Source organism: Cucurbita maxima, unplaced genomic scaffold (assembly GCF_002738345.1).
Source record: "Cucurbita maxima cultivar Rimu unplaced genomic scaffold, Cmax_1.0 Cma_Scf00023, whole genome shotgun sequence".
NCBI lineage: Eukaryota > Viridiplantae > Streptophyta > Magnoliopsida > Cucurbitales > Cucurbitaceae > Cucurbita > Cucurbita maxima.
This window is the reverse complement of record NW_019272039.1, coordinates 3,491,100-3,510,322: the sequence shown is the minus strand read 5'-3', so window position 1 is coordinate 3,510,322 and position 19,223 is coordinate 3,491,100. Positions and strand designations below refer to the sequence as shown.

The 19,223-nt window shown below is 36.5% G+C and overlaps 3 protein-coding genes across 7 annotated transcripts; all 3 read right to left on the bottom strand.

The window, feature by feature from the left end:
• Nucleotides 1–1,764: 1,764 nt before the first annotated feature.
• On the bottom strand, nt 1,765–4,690 carry LOC111496756. Of its 4 annotated transcripts, none has more exons than XM_023147246.1 (9): nt 4,337–4,690; nt 4,103–4,228; nt 3,815–3,895; nt 3,636–3,724; nt 3,473–3,547; nt 2,704–2,765; nt 2,557–2,613; nt 2,287–2,472; nt 1,765–2,176 (listed from the first exon to the last, which is right to left on the bottom strand). In XM_023147246.1, the coding sequence occupies exons 1-9, from the start codon at nt 4,673–4,675 to the stop codon at nt 2,085–2,087; spliced, it is 1,107 nt and encodes a 368-aa protein (XP_023003014.1). In that variant the 5' UTR covers nt 4,676–4,690; the 3' UTR covers nt 1,765–2,084. The 4 variants fall into 4 exon arrangements, with proteins under 4 accessions (XP_023003014.1, XP_023003016.1, XP_023003015.1 ...); XM_023147248.1 differs by having other exon boundaries at nt 1,765–2,167; XM_023147247.1 differs by having other exon boundaries at nt 2,293–2,472.
• Nucleotides 4,691–5,426: 736 nt separating this feature from the next.
• On the bottom strand, nt 5,427–12,840 carry LOC111496755 (RNA-binding protein 39-like). 2 transcript variants are annotated; one of them, XM_023147244.1, is made up of 13 exons: nt 12,024–12,839; nt 10,783–10,861; nt 10,633–10,689; nt 10,127–10,182; nt 9,068–9,290; nt 8,352–8,438; nt 8,179–8,253; nt 7,970–8,053; nt 6,974–7,038; nt 6,629–6,827; nt 6,470–6,558; nt 5,850–5,964; nt 5,427–5,769 (listed from the first exon to the last, which is right to left on the bottom strand). In XM_023147244.1, exons 1-13 carry the CDS (start codon nt 12,653–12,655, stop codon nt 5,731–5,733), a joined length of 1,800 nt encoding a protein of 599 aa, XP_023003012.1. In that variant the 5' UTR covers nt 12,656–12,839; the 3' UTR covers nt 5,427–5,730. The 2 variants fall into 2 exon arrangements, with proteins under 2 accessions (XP_023003012.1, XP_023003013.1); XM_023147245.1 differs by lacking the exons at nt 5,427–5,769; nt 5,850–5,964 and adding an exon at nt 6,053–6,229 and having other exon boundaries at nt 12,024–12,840.
• Nucleotides 12,841–13,326: 486 nt separating this feature from the next.
• Nucleotides 13,327–19,012, bottom strand: LOC111496789 (protein LIKE COV 2-like). The gene is made up of 9 exons (XM_023147306.1): nt 18,841–19,012; nt 18,638–18,715; nt 18,407–18,553; nt 17,108–17,160; nt 16,899–17,008; nt 15,811–15,978; nt 15,580–15,677; nt 14,195–14,321; nt 13,327–13,847 (listed from the first exon to the last, which is right to left on the bottom strand). Exons 3-9 carry the CDS (start codon nt 18,527–18,529, stop codon nt 13,747–13,749), a joined length of 780 nt encoding a protein of 259 aa, XP_023003074.1. The 5' UTR covers nt 18,530–18,553; nt 18,638–18,715; nt 18,841–19,012; the 3' UTR covers nt 13,327–13,746.
• Nucleotides 19,013–19,223: the final 211 nt, after the last annotated feature.

Genomic DNA, 19,223 nt, shown 5'->3' with positions numbered 1-19,223 from the left:
TTTATCAGTAAATTTGACTTTTAACCATTTTATTCAAGTAATTAAATTATAGAAATTAAATGGTAATTTTTCAATAGAGGAATATATAAAATTAAAAAAAAAATTGACTGCAACTGGCTAAGCCTTATTAAAGGTCAAAAGTCCTCATGCTTCTATTCTTACCTTCGTTGACCCAATCACAGCCGTTAGATATCAATTGCTTTGCAACTTACGGCTTATATTTTCTTAAGCGTATGCTCGAACCTCTGACCTCAATTTTAAGAGAAAGTTTTAGAAAATGAAGGAAGAAAGAGATTTTTGAAAGAGACAAGAAATAAACGGCATATAAACGGCACAGTATATAACCTTGGATAGAGGGTTGGGTTAATCATGGTCATGCGCCCCTTGGGACATTCTCTTAGAAGATAGACTAAGACTAAATTTATAATTTAAGTTAATAAAATTTAATGAATACAATTTAACAACAATCGACAGTTAGAGATATAAATCGAATTCTTTATTTAAGAAAAAAAGTCATTTTCTTATATCTAGGAAATCCAAATCAGGAGAATTAAAAGAAAATGTATATATATATATATATATATATATATATAGGTGGATCTTGTCAAAAGGTCAACGAAGTCAAAATAGAATAGAAACGGATGTAGCGAATCACAACGGGAAACTTTATATAACAAAATAATAATAAAAATAGCATCTTTCCACCCATCTTCTTGGCACCAACATTGCAATTTCTTCTGCAATCACTTTCTCTCTCCTAAATTTGCTGTTTCTCTCTCTCTCTAAAAAAAACTTCAACAGAACGTAAACCCATAAACGCGCTCTCTCGGAAAATCCATAAAAACCCAAAAGAAATCACACCCAGAAGCAAAAGACACGATTTTGATCACTACATTTCATTCTCTCTCTCTAAAGCTCACTGGGCTTCAATGGAGGAAGAATCCTCGTCGTGTTCGAGAAACTCAGAGGAGGTGTTGGATGCGGCGCAGCAGTTGGTACAGCTGAGCAACGAGGACGACAGTAGTAGCAATGTCGTTACGGCGGAGAACAAAAAGAAGAAGATGAAGATGAAGAAGGAACACGGCGGCGATGACGGCGGAGAGGAGGAGGAGGTTGATCAGAAGAGATGCCAAATTGAGACGTCTATTTGTTGGAAAATTGAAGAGATTTTTGGGAAAGATGATGACGATGATGAAGAAGGTTGTGGGTCAATTTGTCGGCCCAATAAGCGACGGTTTCGATCCATTCAAAGTATATATATGAACACCAAACCTATTGTTAACGCTAGATTCTCTGGTAAGGGGATTCTCCAAACTTGAAAACTGCAACATGTTATGAGGTTACTGGGTTTATCTTATATTAAATGGATAAGGTTATATGTTCAAATTTTGAATATCTAACCTCAGATTTTTAGTTTTCAGACATGAAAGACATGAAAATGAGTGTACGTGAAGTTAAATGATGAACGGTAATGGTTGGTAGGAGTTTTAGACACAAAAATAAACCCGAGTACTATAAATAGATTTGGTTTGCATTTTTTTAAAAAAGATTCCATGTTTAACAAAGTACTAAGTGATATTGTCCTTTCCGAAAAGGTTATAGAATGTGCACCTCCTCCACGCTAGCGGTGGGATCTCACAATCCACTCCTTAGGTAGGAGCCCAACATCCTCGCTAATCTGGTTCTGATACCAACTCCTCTCACAATCCATGAGGGTCAAAATATGATACTAAAACTAAATTTAAAGGAAATTGCATTGAAATGGGATGAAAAAAATGAAGATTAGTAGTAGATTAGAGCATGCAAAGGCATATAAGAATGAAAGAATGTACTGGTTGCTGCTACACACTAAGTCCTAATGAAAATAGAATATAAAAAAACAAGATATAATTTACACCTGTTTTTTTGCGAGAAGTTAATTAGGAGCTCTATGCAAATCTTCCTACATCAAACACTACAGAAAGCTATAACCTCCTACCTCCATGCATGATTCAACCAATTTCAAAAGGAATCATAAACAAGAAAAACAAAACACATAACTATGAAATTTCGAGGCCATCGGAAAAAATGTAACCATTTGCCTCTCAAGCAGCTGCTGCTTGCACCGGACCATCTGATCGATAATAACCACCACGACCACGAGCCCTCCCCCGCCCACGTCCACGACCTACAAAACCTTTATATAACATATCGTCAACACAATGTATACGAGTATGAACAACAGTGTTTGAGAGCTCAATAACAATCTCAACATGGCTCCATTTCAAAAAAAAATCCATAGCTTACCCCGACCTGGGACTGTTGGAGTCATAGGTTCACCATAATCATAATATCCACCTGACTGGCGACCATAACCACGTCCCCTGCCACGGAATGCAAGTCCTCTTCCACGTCCTCTACCTCCTCTTGGGCCAAAACCTCGCCCTCCATCCCAACCATCTCCCTGATACTCGGATGTACCATTGTAGTTCCCTACATGAAACAGTTTAATAGATGTTGGCACAGACTACAAATTATGCGTACACATAAAAGTATATTCTAAGATAATAATAGTACCTCTACCCCTGCCTCTTCCTCTACCACGTCCCCTACCTCGTATTCTAGGTGATCCCTCTACATCAAAATTGATACAGATTAATTAAAATCAGTTCATTACCAAAATTAAAGGAAATAAAATATAAAAAAACATTTTATATTAATCACCTCCTTCATCTTCAAACTCATTCCATGGTTTCACTTGGTCAACAGGAAGAGGGGATTGGTATCTACACATAAGTAGAACAAATCAAAATTGCAGGGTAATAACTCAAGCTCAAGCCCACGCAGATATTGCCCTCTTCAGAATTTTAAAATACATAACGAATAGAAAAAAATTAATGGCTTGGATCGTGTAAACAGTCAATAGAGGTAGAGGATAAGGTTCCATGGGAACAATTATTTATTTCTATGTCAGCAAAAAGAAAAAAGGAAGGAGGAAGTGGGGGAGAAATGACAAGAAGATATTGGAACATCCATTTGGAAGAGAGGATGGAAGAAGGAGATCATTTTGGTCATGGTACTAGGAAACGGAATCCTAGAATGACACCTTATGGAAATGGAATCCTAGAATGACACCTTATGGAAATGGAATCCTAGAATGACACCTTAATTGTTGGTAGCGGATTCAGTAGCCCGGGCTGCAACAAGGGCTCGGTGTCATTATGTTAATAGTCCACACCCTTTAGGAAATGCTTCGTTCCTCTCTCCAACCTCACAAGTGGGCTTTCCCTTTCGGGCGTCCCTCAAGGTTTTAAAATGCATCCACAAGGTAGAGGTTTCCAAATGCTTTAGGGAGAGAGGCCTTTCTCCAACCAATGTGGGATCCACCACCATATTCAGTTAAATATTTAAGAGTACATTTACCTTTTTAAAATACAATTCTAAGGGTATATTTATTTTAAGTAGAACTTGACATCAAACCAAACATCTTTACCCTGTCGAAGATGTATCGAGCTCCTTCTTGGACAAGGTAATTGACACCATTGAAACATGTCTTGTAGTCTCAAGACTGCCAAAAGCAGAGAGAAATGAGCTTTCAAAACAACCGCAAATGGTAAATTTTAAGAAGCATATGGGAGAGTATGAGGAATTCATACGGAAGAAGGCCTTCTTCGAGTGGCTCCCACATATCAGTTATATCTGTGGATCCAATAGCAGTATTCTGGTGGAGACCAGCAATCCTTCTCTGAACAGAGAAAATGAAGATATTACAAAAGAGACATAGCAAACACGCCAAATAACAACAACAGTGAAGAAAACAACCCTACAACCCTACCTTAATTAATTCAGCTATCATTACAGTCTTATTGATAGCTCTTCCCATCCCCTTGACAACAATCTCGTTTGAACCTTTCTCCTATGAAGGAGACAAGAAATCATAATCGATAACATCTCAAAACATTTTTTCGGATCTCAGAAGATCACGAGCACTACAAAATTAGAAGTACCCATTGGAGGTTATACCGCTGCTTTCACCCACATCATTAATTATAACCCATAATTCTATGTCAGCCGAGCAACATATAAATTAAGCAAAACAGCCATAGCAGAAGAAGAGATGAACCTGGAGAAGAGTGGTGGCATAAGTAATGTAATTCCTCATCCTTCCTTGAGTAGTAATGCGAATTTCATTCTCGTTTATGGGAGTATTTTCTGATTTGGGCTTCTCCACTCTCTGGTACCTATCCATCTAAACAACAACAGAGGATTCAAGCGAGAACCCGCATCAAAATTAGAATCAAGGAAGTACCCAACTGAAGAAAAAAAATGAAAAACAGGGATAACCATGGGGTATTACCGTGAGTGAGCTGAGCTGAGCTGAGTAGTAGAAGAATAAACGAAGGAGTGAAGAATCCGGAGAAGCACGGAACAGATAGAAGAAGAAGGGAGTTTGTGTGAATCTGAATGAAATCTGTTGGATTGGGTAATGGGTGGTTTGAAAAATTAAGCCCCCTCCGAAGACCCCGTGGGTTTGGAGAAAGAAGGAAGAATAAATAGAAGGGGAGGAGGAGAAGAGAAGGGGTGGCCGAGTTTGAACCAGTGAGAGTAGGGCTTTGAGTCCCGGTCTTATCGCCGCCGTGACCGCACGAGATCTTGCTGGATCACTGCCACCTACCAATCTCTCTGCTCGGCCCATTTGCTTCTCCCGCTTCGGCCCATACACATACACGTAAAAAAGCCCAAAGTGCTTATAATAATTTATTTGATCCTTTTTATATTATTAACATTTATATTAATTTAATATACTTCAAATCTATATGTTTTTTTGTGTGCGAACTTATAATGTTTTGTTTTTATATAAATTTATATTATTTTAATTTTGTGTGTTATTTTGTAGGAATTATTAATTTATGTTAAGTTGAGAGTAATTATAATTTGTCTTTTGAATGTACAATATTAATATTCATTTTAAGTGAAATAACAAACTAGTGATTAAAAAAGAGAAAAATTTAATACAAATTTTAAAATAAGTGGAACAATTTAAATTAAGTTTATCTAACATCTAAATATAGTTAATTGTATAAAAAATAAATGAAATAGAAAATAACAGCTCCCTAATGTATCCTAAAATAAATATTAAAAACTTTGAATTCTCACAAAGCTCCTCAATGTTTTAAATATCATTAATAAAAAAAAAATTAATCACTAGAATACCATTTCATTATATTTTAAAATTGAGCTTATAAATATTACTCAACCTACGAGTTTAGTTATTTTTGTTAAAACGAGTTACAATTCAAGTAAAACCCGAATCAAATATTTGATTCGGCCTTCGACGGACCGAATACCGACTTGAATGAGACAAACCATATGGTATTAAAGACTTCAAATGATCCTGGCAGACATGAGTACCTGGAAATACATAAAACCCCAACTCAAGAAATGTGTTTCAGCGGCAACACTTTATGCATCCATCCAAGCCAACAAAAAAGTATTCGCTTGACAATAATGTATTAGTGCAGAAATCAAGAATAGGTACCATAACCACACCATAAACAACACAACGTTTTACTTTTTTTTCTATGGAAGATAATCGACTCGATTTTAACCTGTAACTTCTATGAGCACCTATTACAGAAAGTGGAGCCATTAGACATTGACGGGGCAGCATCCAAGAAAGAATATAAAGCAGGGATGGCTAGAGGAATCTTCTGATTTACTCCTAAATGATGAGAACAGCAAATAGTGTATTCAAGCTCCTATAAACTTGGCTTCATACACCTGAGGTTGCTGCAAGTATAGAATAAAATAATGTTGAGAAGTCGAAAAAAGTCTAAAACTGATTAGAGCTTTCGAGTTTAATAACGAACCATGAACAAGACCGATATCTGTCTGCCTGCAAACCATCTCATGTGCATTGCACGTTGAGCATTTATAGCAGCTTCCATAGTATCATATTGCAGATACACACATCCGGTGCTGTTTCTGCACAAAGTAAAACAACAAAAGGGGAAAAAGACGATGAAAATGTATATGCCTACAATGTATATGCATGTATGTATGCATATGTATGTACAGAAAAAGTTTGTAGGTCAAATATAGTTATTATATATTTATAATAATTCAGGGCTAGTGTCAGCGTAGGAAAGCCCTCTCTTTCCATAACCATCCTAAAATTAAAGAGGAAAAAAATTCTCCATCGATCAAGGCGTTAGTAATTTTTTTTTCCATCCCTATTCCGGAAGTATATCTGCAAATGAGGATCAAAGATCCAAGTCAATGCCCCAACACAGAATGAAACAAATTTGAGAAAGACATGAACAGGAGACAAGATCCTGTTTAAGCATTATAGCCATAAATAATATCGCTATGGCTTAAAAAAAAAAAAAATGGAAGTTCTAACCCACAAAAAAACAAAAATGTGCACACATAAAACAATATTATGATCTGAAATAGTTATGATTATGGGGACAGGATAATAAGTACTCACTTATCCACATATATATGTTTAACGCGACCATATTTAGAACACTCCTCTTCAACATCTTCTTTGATTTCTAAGTCAAAGTCCGGTGCGGTCTGCAGAATGATTTATCTTATAAATAATTCATCTTAAAAGATGAGAAAAGAAAATACAAGTGCTCAGTACCTCCGAAGATGGATCAAACATGTTTTTCAGTAGTAAACATTCACTAGGACTTCCAACAGATTGTAAAACTGGTGGAGTAAAATTTGCAGGAAGTACTGGTGCAACGACTGCAGCTTGACCATTTAGAGGCAAGCTGGTCGTAGATCTCTGATTTGGGGCTGACCCATTCAACACTGGAGCTCCAAGAGATCCTGCAATACTGAAACCACGAAGTAATAACCATGAAGCAGTTAACTTTCATTGGTCAATATTTTTTCTAAAAGAAAACATCCAAATCAGGAGACAAAAGTATGAAAGAGAGAAAATATGACATCTTGCAACATAATCACACCAAGGGAGACAAACCTAGTAGCAATACCAGTACGGTCAAGCTTCTGCATAAGCAGAGCTCTTGATTGAGCATTCAATGCCTGCAATTAAACGTTGCAATCAGCAAACAACTTGTTCTGAAAATAAATGAATATTTTATTGAATGTAATGAAATATACAAAAGCCACAGAAAAAGTGTAACTAAACTAGTTGGAAGTGATCAAAGAGAAGTTTCAATCAGCATAGTTCAACCGTCATCACTAAATGAAATGACGTATGCTCATAGTCTAAAGCCAATAGTCTCATTTTCTTTTCTTTTCTTTTTTTCTCCTTTTTCCTTTATATATGTGAGGAATAAAAAAGCTTAAGCAAGGTGTTAAACATTGGAAATATGTCTAAATAACTCGGTATGTGAATCCCCAGGGAAGAATCATTCTTCCTTGATGATGACAATAGATCATCAGCAATTGACAATTTCAACGTGTTCCTTCCCTGTGTTGTCATCTAATACAAGAAAAATTCAGGGAATAATCTATATAACGTAAATATATCTACAACTAGCAGGTGTTGTTTCAATATATTTCCCAATCAATTCCTTCACATGTGAATAGTTTCAACTTTATTCAGCTTTAAAGTATGTAGTGATTCATCTTTCTAGCTCCCAAAGTGAGCCTATGACATGTCAGAATCCCAGAGTCTAAGAATTCTACAGGAACCTAATATTCTTCAAAATGCATTCTAGAGAATGTAGATCAGTGCCTTCAATCAATATTTGACACACCCTACAAATTAATTCAAAGGCTAAAGACTTGGCCACTCAGGACTCAATGTGTGTAGTTCAGTTCACAAACAATGGGCCCGTCCTTTTTCTTCTCTTTTCTTCTCTCATTTGATGCAAAACTCCAATTAATTAAGCAATCAAAAGAAGGTAGTTCAAATCAAGCCTTTAGAGGATTCTGAAAAGGGAACCATGCTAAAAGACTTACAGATAGATATTTATTTTTCAATTGTAAAAGAAAATTATGCACTAACCAGACCACCCCCCTCATCATCATCAAGGTCATTTGATTTTGCAACACTTTCTTGTGCTCCAATGTGGTCTGTTACAGATGAAACCTGTACAAACAGTATTGTTAAACACATCAAGTCAAGAATGTCATCATTTTCAGACGTGCTAATAACAAACAGATATATTAGTAATAAACACAAGCCAAATTCTAAAAGATATAGTAGAAGGCTACCTTGATAATTCGGCCAGCAATTTCCAATTTCCCATTCAAGCTTTGAGCTGCCTTTGCATGCTCTAGATGAGCAAACTGGAAACTCAAAAATTAAGACAGATCATTATGAACTACTGACTATGATACATAGTACATCTAAAAATGGAAATGTTTGATAATAACTGATTACCCACTTGAACAAATCCAAAACCCTTGCAGTGACCTGACTCAAGGTCAAGAGGTAGTTGCACAAGCTCCACAGGACCAAATGCTTCAAAAATCTAATCAGAAAAGAAGTGATAGTCTGTTAGAGCTCATATCAAGAAGGTTTATTCGAGGAAGGGCAAAACCGAAATGTGACCAATTCTAACATGTAAAAGAACCGATTTTAGTTGGCTTCCTTGTTTAAATATGCTTAACAGGGAGGTAATAACTCCCCCGGTCAGTTAAGTAATTTCTGTGTCATTGTTTATAACTGTATTTTGTGAAGACTAGGATGTTTGCTTGTATTTAGTCCGTTAACCTGAATGTGGTTAACAGTAGCGGGGAGAGATTGATGACCCTCTCAAATTAGTCATTGGCAAGTTAGGTTGTGATTTCCTGTGAATTTATCCAATAGAAAGGAGCTACCTATCGTAGTCAAAAAGATATAATGATATAATTATTTAAAAACCGTAGAAACCAACTTTAAATTCCCGGCCATGGCATCTACTATTCATAGACTATTGATTTTACAGAAGTAAAATCATGTTCACTGCATACACATTTGCAAATGATATTGGCGCATAGACTTGTTTCTTGTTCAATGACAGTCTACCATTGTCACTTGTATAGAAAATAACTGAGTACGAAAGGAAATCAAATGTGAATGTCTCAAGAAAAAACTGCATAAATTAATTGATTTTAGTACCTCTCTAAGGTGAGTCTCGGTCATGTTAAAATGTAGATTTCCAACATAAAGTTTCCTGTCTACTGCACCATACGGCCCTGCACCAGACGCACCAGACGTATTTGATTGAACAAGATTTTTTTCAGCTTCTGAAGGTTTAACCATCACCGGTTGGCCAAGGAGTAGTTGACCAGAGATAGCAATAGCCATGGGCACAGACATCGCATCATAAAATTCAACATACCTGCAGTTTAATCAATGCCCCAAACTAAACTTATTAGAGCATGAAACAACGAAACTAATAAACAAAACTTACAAAGCATAAGATAAACAAAATACACAAAGCAGAGACCTCTGAGTTTCTTCTGGCTGGTTTAATAGTCAGGTTAGTTACTCAAATGAAGAGCCAACACAAAACCAAATAGCAGATGACCAGCTTAGACTAGAAGGAGGGGGTGGGAGGAGATAGTATGGTGATTATTCATCAACCTTCCTAATCTTTTCAATGGGCATATTTGCACACACAAATTAATCCCAAAAAAAAATCATCATTGAGAATCATTACACAGTAAGCACTATGGGGTAGTCAAGATGCCACAGAAGACCAAATTTCTCTTTACTTTTTATTATTTTAATACTAGACCCAAAAATAAACCCAAGCCAGAGCCTTTCTGCATTTGCTCAAATAAAAAAAAACAACGGAGTGATGATCATACACAACCAAGAACATTTCATAATGCCAAGAAATGAATCTAAAACCAAGACCAGAGAACAGAGATAACAGAGTCATAGGAGTTAGGACTGTTTCTTATCTGCACAAAAACATAGAGGAGCAGAATTAGGAGTACGATGGGGAAAACAACAAAGAAAACCTCAGGTTTATGTTATCTACCTTGAACAAGTAGCATGAATTGATTAAACATGACTGCATTGTATTCCCACCATCCCTCATCATTATCGCATTGCTAGTTCATTTAAAAATACAGTTAAATTTGATACTTGAAAACTACTATGTTAATAACCATATTAACAAGATCACAAGCATGCAGTATAAAAATTGCTAATCCCAAGACCACATACCCAACTCCTTTTGACCGTCTAGAATTCCTGTCCATGATCAGCCGCACATCTCTAACCTGAAAATAGAAGGAACAACGAGAGCAGGTTATTTAGGAAGCCAGCAAGAAGAAGAGCAATAAAGGTTTCCATTCTTTACACTTGAGGCAAAGCACCAGACCATCAATGAGATGACGACAGAACTCATATACATTTTCACTCACCCCATATAAACAGAATGTTGAGATAGAAGAAATTGATTATAGTTTCGAAACTGAAGGCAGAGGAACAGTAACTGCAATATGAAGCAAATCTATCTCAATATCTAAGCAATCATAATGTTTGTAGCAATAACATTGCAACAAAAATGTTATTGTAATACATGCTATAGATGTGAACATGTATGAGGGGCATGACACATGGAAATTACATAGATGAAAGTATGACTGCTAATACATATAATTGTTAACTTCCAGCAAAAGAAAAAATAAACACTCAAATACTTCTCTTCAATAATAAGTTTCAAATACCTTTCCGGCTTTTGAAAAGAATTCGTAAACATCTCTCTCGGTGGCCTTCAAAGGCATCTGTACAAAGAATACAGAGAAGAAAAAAAAATATAAGCAAAATATAAACAGAAACATGAAAGGTAAGGAAAATAACCGTGGAAGACTATCAACCTGATAGGCAAATACAGTTCTTTGATCCCTCTCTGGATCAGCCTCTGGCTCCACCATGTCTTTCTTGTCCTTCATCCTCCTGCCATTCACACACCCAAAACATCAGAGGAGGAGGAGGAGGAGGGGGTGGAAATGAAGGACAATATAGTAATTCAACCAAAAAAATGTTATGAAATTAAGAACCACTCAGGTTTCTTCTTCTCACTCTGTATTGTTATGGGACAGTGATTACACGAAAGCCAAATATTTTATTTTTCCATTTAAGCCTTCAAGATAAGACCATCACTGTATACCAGCGATTTAGCGACTAGAATGCACCAAGAAAAGAGAGTGAATAATAAAAATAAAAAACGAACTTGGAGAACATTTTCTGAACTTTTATGATTCCGTTTAACACTTTCATTCTAGGAAATCCCGAGTAAACTAAAAATAAATACATAAAATGAAGGATTTCTAGGATTACAACACCATGGTGGTTATCATTAGATGCTTATCAATTTTCTACCATTTATGACATATGAAAGTACAGTCGGGTTCCAAACTAATCCTAGACTTCTTGCAGTCAGCTTACTGCAAGTTTTCACACAGCATCAACGAATAAGCCAGTAACTGACTGCTGACTGCTTAATTTCAGAAGAGACTCGGGGGTGAAAATTCAAAATTGGCTTGAGATATATCCTTTCTAGCGACAAAGACAGAATTAAATACAAATTAAAAAATCAAAAATAAACCGAGTAGAATGCTTGGTTGCAAGATTTCAAATCTAATAGCAAATTTAACTAAAGAGCCTTAGCTTGGAAAGCTAATGGCTTGTCGTAAAGGAGTTTTTCTATCCAGCTTTCCAAGTTTTCCAGTTGATGTTGATCTACATTTGGGCTGTAGATTTAGAGCAGTGTTTGTTGCTCAGTGAAAGTTGTTTTCGTTGTCTTGGCCTTTCAGAGTTGCTAGATCTTTCCTCAAGTTTTTAGATGTTTTGTTTATCTTTCGGCTGTCGTAATTTTTGAGAACTTTTATTTATTGGATGATTGTTTCCCCTCCCATTGGGAAGTTCGTATCCTTCATTTTCCTATCTTTCCATCTATCTAGGAAAAGCTCTGTTCTTTTTCAAGCACACCGCACTAGAATTTTCAAGAATAACCACGAGTAACAGGCGGCCATAATGTATGCAGGCAACACCCAACAGTCAACGGTAAACTTACAAGATCACAGTTCTAACAAATGATGCAGAAATGAACAATTACCTGTTTTCTCTGACATCAACTTCACGTTCTCGCTCCCGAACAGACCGACTCCTGCTTCGCCGGGATCTTTCCTCTTCTCTCTCCCGCTCCCTCTTCTCCCTTTCTCTTCTTTCTCTCTCTTTCTCTTTCTCCTTCTCCTTCTCCCTCTCCTTCTCCTTCTTATCCCTCTCTCTCTCTCTGTCCTTCTCCTTATGCCTTTCCCTATCTCTCTCCTTATCCCTTCTATCCTTGTCTCTCTCCCTCTCTTTCTCCTTATGTCTGTCTCTATCTCTCTCCTCCCTATCTCTGTCTCTATCCCTTTCCTTCTCACTGCTACCCCTATCTCTCCCACGGTTCCTTTCTCTATCCCTCTCTTTTCCCCCATCCGTTTCTTCCTCTCTATCTCTCCGATGCCGATCCCTCCCTCGGCCCGACGGATCCCTATCCTCCTTCCCGTTTTCATGCTCACTTCTCGACCTCTTGACCTTCAGCTCCTCGTCCTCCCGACCACCAGAGCCAGCTTCTTCGTCTACCTCTCTTTTCCTGGTGATTTTCTCGCTCCTCTCACTCTCGCCCTTCTTTGCCTTCTTCGTCTCCTTATCATCCTGATCCTCCACAGCTTTCTCCAAGTAGTCGTACTCGTCGAAGTCCATCGAAGCTTTAGAAATTCCCCGACCCGCGAAACGAAAGATCTCGCCGGAACTTGTGTTGGAAAACGCAATCAGCGGAGCTAGACGGGACGAAATTTCAATCAATTGAAAATCTAGGGTTTTTTAAGGGGTTTCTGGGAGAGGAACTATTGGTTGGCTTGGAGCTCTCAATGATCCGCGAGTGAAGACTTGGATTTATTTTTTATACGGATGAAAATAGATCAGATTTCATAGTTTAAAATTTTTGTATTTACTTAATACAATGTAAAAAATAATTAATTATGGTTGTTTCGAACAAATATTAATTATTATTATTATCGCTAGAGTTGGCTTTGCCCTTTAAAAAATTAAATAAATAATTCACCCAACATATAAAATAATTTTTACTAAATTTGTTATTTATCAAATTGCACCTTCATAAATCTAATAATTATATTTCTTCATTATTAAAATTCGTGTAAAGTTTAATTTTATTAAAATTAGTATTTTCATTTGAGTTCTTCAATTTTTGTATGCTATACACTTTAATCTATAAAAATTATTTGCAACTAATAATTAAGATATAAACACGAGCATAGTTTAAAAGAGTCTCAATTGTTCTACGCACAAAAATTTTAAAATTTAACTGATACAAGGACAAGGACGAGTATTCACTATTATTTTCAAACAAAATGATACAAATGGTGTAAACTGTTACATTTCAAAACTTCAGAGTTTACATCTATACTGTTTTAACATAGAATTTTAATCGATACAAACCACAAGATCGTGTTTAGAAACAAATTGTAACATTATTCTCCCGCTCATTGGGCTATCTATTTTGTTTGATAAGTGTAACAATAGTGACCACCAAAAGATTTCTATCATACCTATGATTACGCTATGAACACACCCAATGGGTACCTAAATCTACAAACACATCAATAAATGTAGTAACAACTAATAAGAACACCACCATTTATGACCCACACTTGAATACAAAATGGTTGCCTTTGCATACAAGCCTTTCTTCGTCAAGTACAGCCAGCTTTCATTCCATTTATAGGGCAAGAAACTTCTCATATTACCAGGGATCTCTCATGTTCTTCATGCCACTACTTTAGTCTGTTCAAAGCTATTGTCTCGGCCTGTCTATCAACTCTCTCCAAAGGTGTAATAATTTGTGGCATTGTCATACCGCCAGAAACGATAATCTCTGCACAGTTGCAAGAACATGAGATGAAAAAGATGAGTGGGATGAATTCATGATCTAGCTTATGGCTAGCTGATGGTTTCTTTCTCATTCCTCTCAATTCTTTTACTGAGGTTTTTAGGTGTTTGCACAGGTGCAGATTCTAGAACCAAAATCCAAGTTATGTCTCACATTATAGATTAAATGAACATGCAGTCCGATGCATCAAACTGAACTTCTTTGTGGAATAAACTTAATAGCATATCTTATGCACTGAAAGAGCTGTAAGTATTGTTATGAAAACAGACGAATAAACCTTTTTCAGTCGATAGGCCACAGCGAGCTTTGAATTAAAGAGAGAGATAACATACCTATGCCTTCCCGAATCGACAGGTTTGGTCTTATGATGTCCTTTGAACTAACAAGAAATATATCCCCAATGTATAGGTGATTTGTTGGCACGAAAACACTGCATAGCTCTTCATCTTCGCTCTCTCTCTGCAATGAAAATCAATTAGTAATTATAAGATTACCAAAAACAGGGCAAAGAAACTGCGTAGAGTAAATTTTTGAAAGTTATGGAAAAAAGCATATAGTCAATGTTCCGTACAAATATAGCATAATCCAAAACGTTGGAGCCCAAAGCTACCGGTGACTAGGGAAAAAGTAGATAACTGAAGCCAAAGTAACGTGTTAGATGAAACTTTCCCTCAGAAATTTCTTTTGGTAGTATTTTCACAAATGACTCGAGATTTCTCCATGAAATCCACTTGAATTTGTCCAATTGCTTAAGAGATAGATGGAGAAAAGTACTATGCCAGGTTAAGCTTTTCAAAGAGAGTTCTGAAAATTTTGAGCAGAGGGCAAAGCAGAAAAGATGGTCCTGAGACAATCCGTACTGCATAAGCGGCAAATGTTGATTATCTTTCCCATAAACTTTTTATCGCCCGTAATAGGTGTGACTTAAGTTATTTCTTCGTCCACTAGTCGAAATCTAGCGATCTTCAAGGGGAACTCCACGTTTATTTGTAGTTTAATGGAACAGTAGATATAGAGAATGCTCTAATCTGTGTATAGAACTTGGAGACCAGATAGGAAAGACAATCAAGTCTTCTAGGATGTGACTATCTATACCGCCAGGTTTCTTTCCAAAGTAAGTTATTGGAGGCTATTTCATTTTGTCTCAACAATATTTACCAAATTGCTTCCTCAATTTTCTTTAAGGTCTATAATGTCTGTAGAAATTAGTTTTCTGAAGTCCTAATGGGGAAAGGTATATGAACTAAAGATGTATTTCTCAACTAGCATTATTACAGAGAGTTTATAACTTAAAGTTAAATTGTTAAAGAAATTGTAAAACAACCTATAGAAATGGAATGCGATCAGTCTTTGGAATGCCCAGTTTTTTCTTTATTCACTATAAGCATTGCTTGAAACATGAATCTGATAAACATGTGCCTTTTCAGAACCACATACACCAGAAAGCTAATAATCATTAGATGTTACAATTAGCCAGTGTTCATAAAAGTTTGTTTTCTTTTTTCTCCCCCTTAGTTTTTTTTTTTTTTTTTCCCTTTTTTTGGCATACTTCTCTCCCTTTAATTGAAAGGACAAAATGAGTCAAATCCAACATTCCACACAGAATTTGTGCATTCAGTTACGTGGCTCGTTTTTACAGAAGAAATGCAGTTTATCAAAGGTTATGTACTAAAGAGTTGCTAGCAGATATGCTCTACATTGCATAGAAGATTATTACCTGGAGGGTAACAGTTGAAGTAATAAACCCAAATGCATATTCACCAATACGTGGATGACGAATAATTGCAACCTCTTTGAAAGCCGTGGTATTTTGATCTGCATAGGAGACTTATTATATTAACTCGTAGTTGAATTTGAGACCATTATACATAAGATATTACTCATGGGACCACAAATTGCCATTCAACATTACATAGTAACCAGAATATGAGTGCTTATACAAAATTACCAGGAGAAATTGCCGAACTAATTTGTTTGGAGGCAGAATATAGATGCCTGACAAAGGGCATTCGCTGGATGAACCATTCTCCAAGCCAGAAGAGTGTAGCACCCAACCATGATGAGACAAATATACCGACGAAGAATACAAAAAGTAAAGACGTTATGAACCCAAGTCCTGCATCAGAAAAACCTGCGTTAAGCGACATTACCCGAAAATGATGAACTTATATGCAAGGCAACGTTATGATGCATAGCATACTCCACAATCATAGGAGTTCTAGAAAGAAAATTTTCATTTACCTAAAACGTCTATAAATTACCCGTTAGTTGATTCTAGGTGCCATGCTTCCGCTAGAAGTAGACATAACTCATGAGAAAGCAAACTTTACCTAGACCTAGACTGTCAAGCTAGGACCAATTTATAGAAAGCTGACAAATACCAGAACTATCCATGTCCTCCGTTGACATGGTGAGAACCACTATCCTTATACTTTCCTTTTTCAGCTTCTATTTATGCATGGACATAAGAACACAGCTTAACCTATTGCTCTGCCCAACCCAAGCAAAGCAGGAAATTTAAAGGGAAGATCTGAAAGAAAATTTTCTCTCAATGGTGGCAGTAGTTTCGTGACTTATATGAAGTTTTTAGGACATCTATATGACAGTACAAGATGCTTATTTGCAAAAATCATTCTTCATATTTCTAGATGTCATATGTAGCCTCTCCAGGATTTCTTAGTTTCTCCTTTTGACATCCAAGTCTATGGAAGAGTTTTACGAAAGTGGCACAGCAGCACAAGCAGTGGAAGGGGAAGAAATAATCTATAACCCCATTAATAACCATCAAATGCGAAAAAATTATCCTAAAATTGCAATGAGCAGTAGGAAGTGAGTGCTCAAGTATTCTAATGTTTGCGGCACAACTGTTAATAAATGCAAGAGATGAGCATCTTCAACTCATAATCTGAAAACTGTTGTTCAGTTCTCTGAAGAATGCAACAACGTTCTAAAATTATTTGCACCGATGCCAACATGAGGTTTTCAATTATTTGCGTCCAAATATGCATTTGTATACATAGAAGAAGTAAGCCTTACCAAATATGTCAACTCCAAGCCGCTTATATAATGGACTGAAGAAACCATCAATAAATTGAATGAACCACCATGTAACAAAAAAGGAAACAGCAACGGGGAAAAGAACCACACTGCAGGATGAATAATCAAACAAAATGTCAGAAATTATGATGCAGCAAGAGCCATAAGCACAACACAAATAAGTGAAAGGTAATGGCCAGCCAAATTACCATCCAGTCATAAACTTCTTTGACACCCAGCTTTGGAGAACATAATAGCACGCCTGGACAGGATATGGACGGGGAATTAAAGGTCAGATTCAAATGAAAGAAAGAGAAATGTCTGGTATCCAAACAACGAACAAAATAATAACCACAATAATTAAGAGAAGAACAAAAAGAAAGAACAAAATGAGAAGACATGTTAAGCATTCAATATACGACTAAAAAAAGGGAAGGAATAGAATTTCCTACATATTGACCGAATGAGTATATCTTTAAACCCTATACTATGACATCAAGTACATGATCCCATTCAAAGTTGAGGTTTTCATCAGAAAATCCTTTGATGTGTTTTTTACAAGATTCCCACTTATGAGCCTTGTATGAAATTGGATACAGATGAAGAATAGCTGGTAATATACTTGATAAGGGAGTGACAGAACATTCAACCTAAAGGAAGGTCTTTTAGATGGGATAGTAGCTTAAAAGATCTAAAGCTTCAGCGAAATATAAATAAACTTAACACAAACGATGCCATTAGAAGTGACTCAATATTTGCCTTTCATTCTACAGGAGATTAATTCTCCAGATTGAAGAACGAACAGTCCTCGAGAATTTTAGGCCTTCAACAAAGTTCTCGGCAACAAATTTGGACACTTTTTCATCGAGTTCGTAGACTCAGTATACCAGCTTTCATATTTCGACCCAGCAAAATATTGGCAGAATCCAAAACCGGTCGGATCCACCCACATCACAAATCTCATGGCCATTGTTCTACTAATTATTGCCTGCTGCTGACTTTTTTCTGCTAGACTGTACCATTACAGTCTGATTAATAACACAACCAATGATATAATTAACAATAAGTCTATCATTGAGCTCTTTGAATCGAAAGGGATATAACCCAATTATGATCTTAAAAACAATACTCAACCTAGTTACGTCCAAATTACTTTTGAGTGTCCACTTAGACGACTTCCTACGACGCATTATATTATCACAAGTATGAACTCGATCGTCCCGGCTCGAACATCGATAATTCATAATCAAACTTGATTCAGAATTTCCACATAATAGTCTTAAGTCGCTCTGCACATATTCGGAATTATCAAATCCTAATCCGAACTGATTCACCGCCGGCTCGAACATCGATAATTCAACATCCCTTAGACCAATCGGGGGCAAATATTAGAAGAAGATCGTCAACGAAAAAGAGCCCCGGCCAAATGAATCGGAGCCATCTAACACGCAATCAAAAGAAAACAAAAATAGACGGCAGAGATTAAAGAGCAGGAATGAAATCCAGACCTTACGAGTGGACGAATTGGGAGAACTCGGAGGAGATTTGGATTTGACAGGATCTTCAAGATCCTGACCGCCATTATCAACTTGACTAAGAGGAACCGAGGTCGACTCCTTGTCTTCCGCCATAACTCTCTTAAAATCAGTTGCAATCTACTAAAATATCCGATAAATCAGTACCCAAACGTGAAAATAAAAGGCACAACCTCCGTAAGAAAAAAGATGAGGAACAATTACAATCTGAGTTCACAGTGGCTACATCAATGGTCATCGGCGTCCGATAAATAAAAGGGAATCAATCAGCGAGCAGTTGCACTATGAAAAAGATAATCACCAAAATGGGGTTAGTTGAAACCGCAAGCAAATGCCAGACGCATAACCACGTGATCAGGAGGGGTTTTGGACAAGGTGGAGTACAGAAACAGCACCCGTCGCCCTACCTTATCCTCGTAACAATCGCTTGCTGTTAATGGCGTCTCGATTACTCCAAAACTCCGCCGGTTCTCACTATGCTTACGCAGATGAACATGATCGGAGAAAACGGATAATTCTCTCCTCTCATCGTCGATAAACCTTCTAGTTCTACTTTAGTCTAAATTTGTCTCTTGATTGTTTTTATGGGTACGGATAATGTATTTTCAAGCAATTCATAACATTTTCTTCACTAAGAACGACAAATATATTGTTACTTCTTGTTTTCACAAACAAAAAATAAATAAATTTATACACTTACAAAAATTCGTTTTCTTTTCCATAAACTAATTTCTCTTTTTTTTTTTCATCAACCATTTTTTTTTTAAATTCATCTCATATTAAAACACGA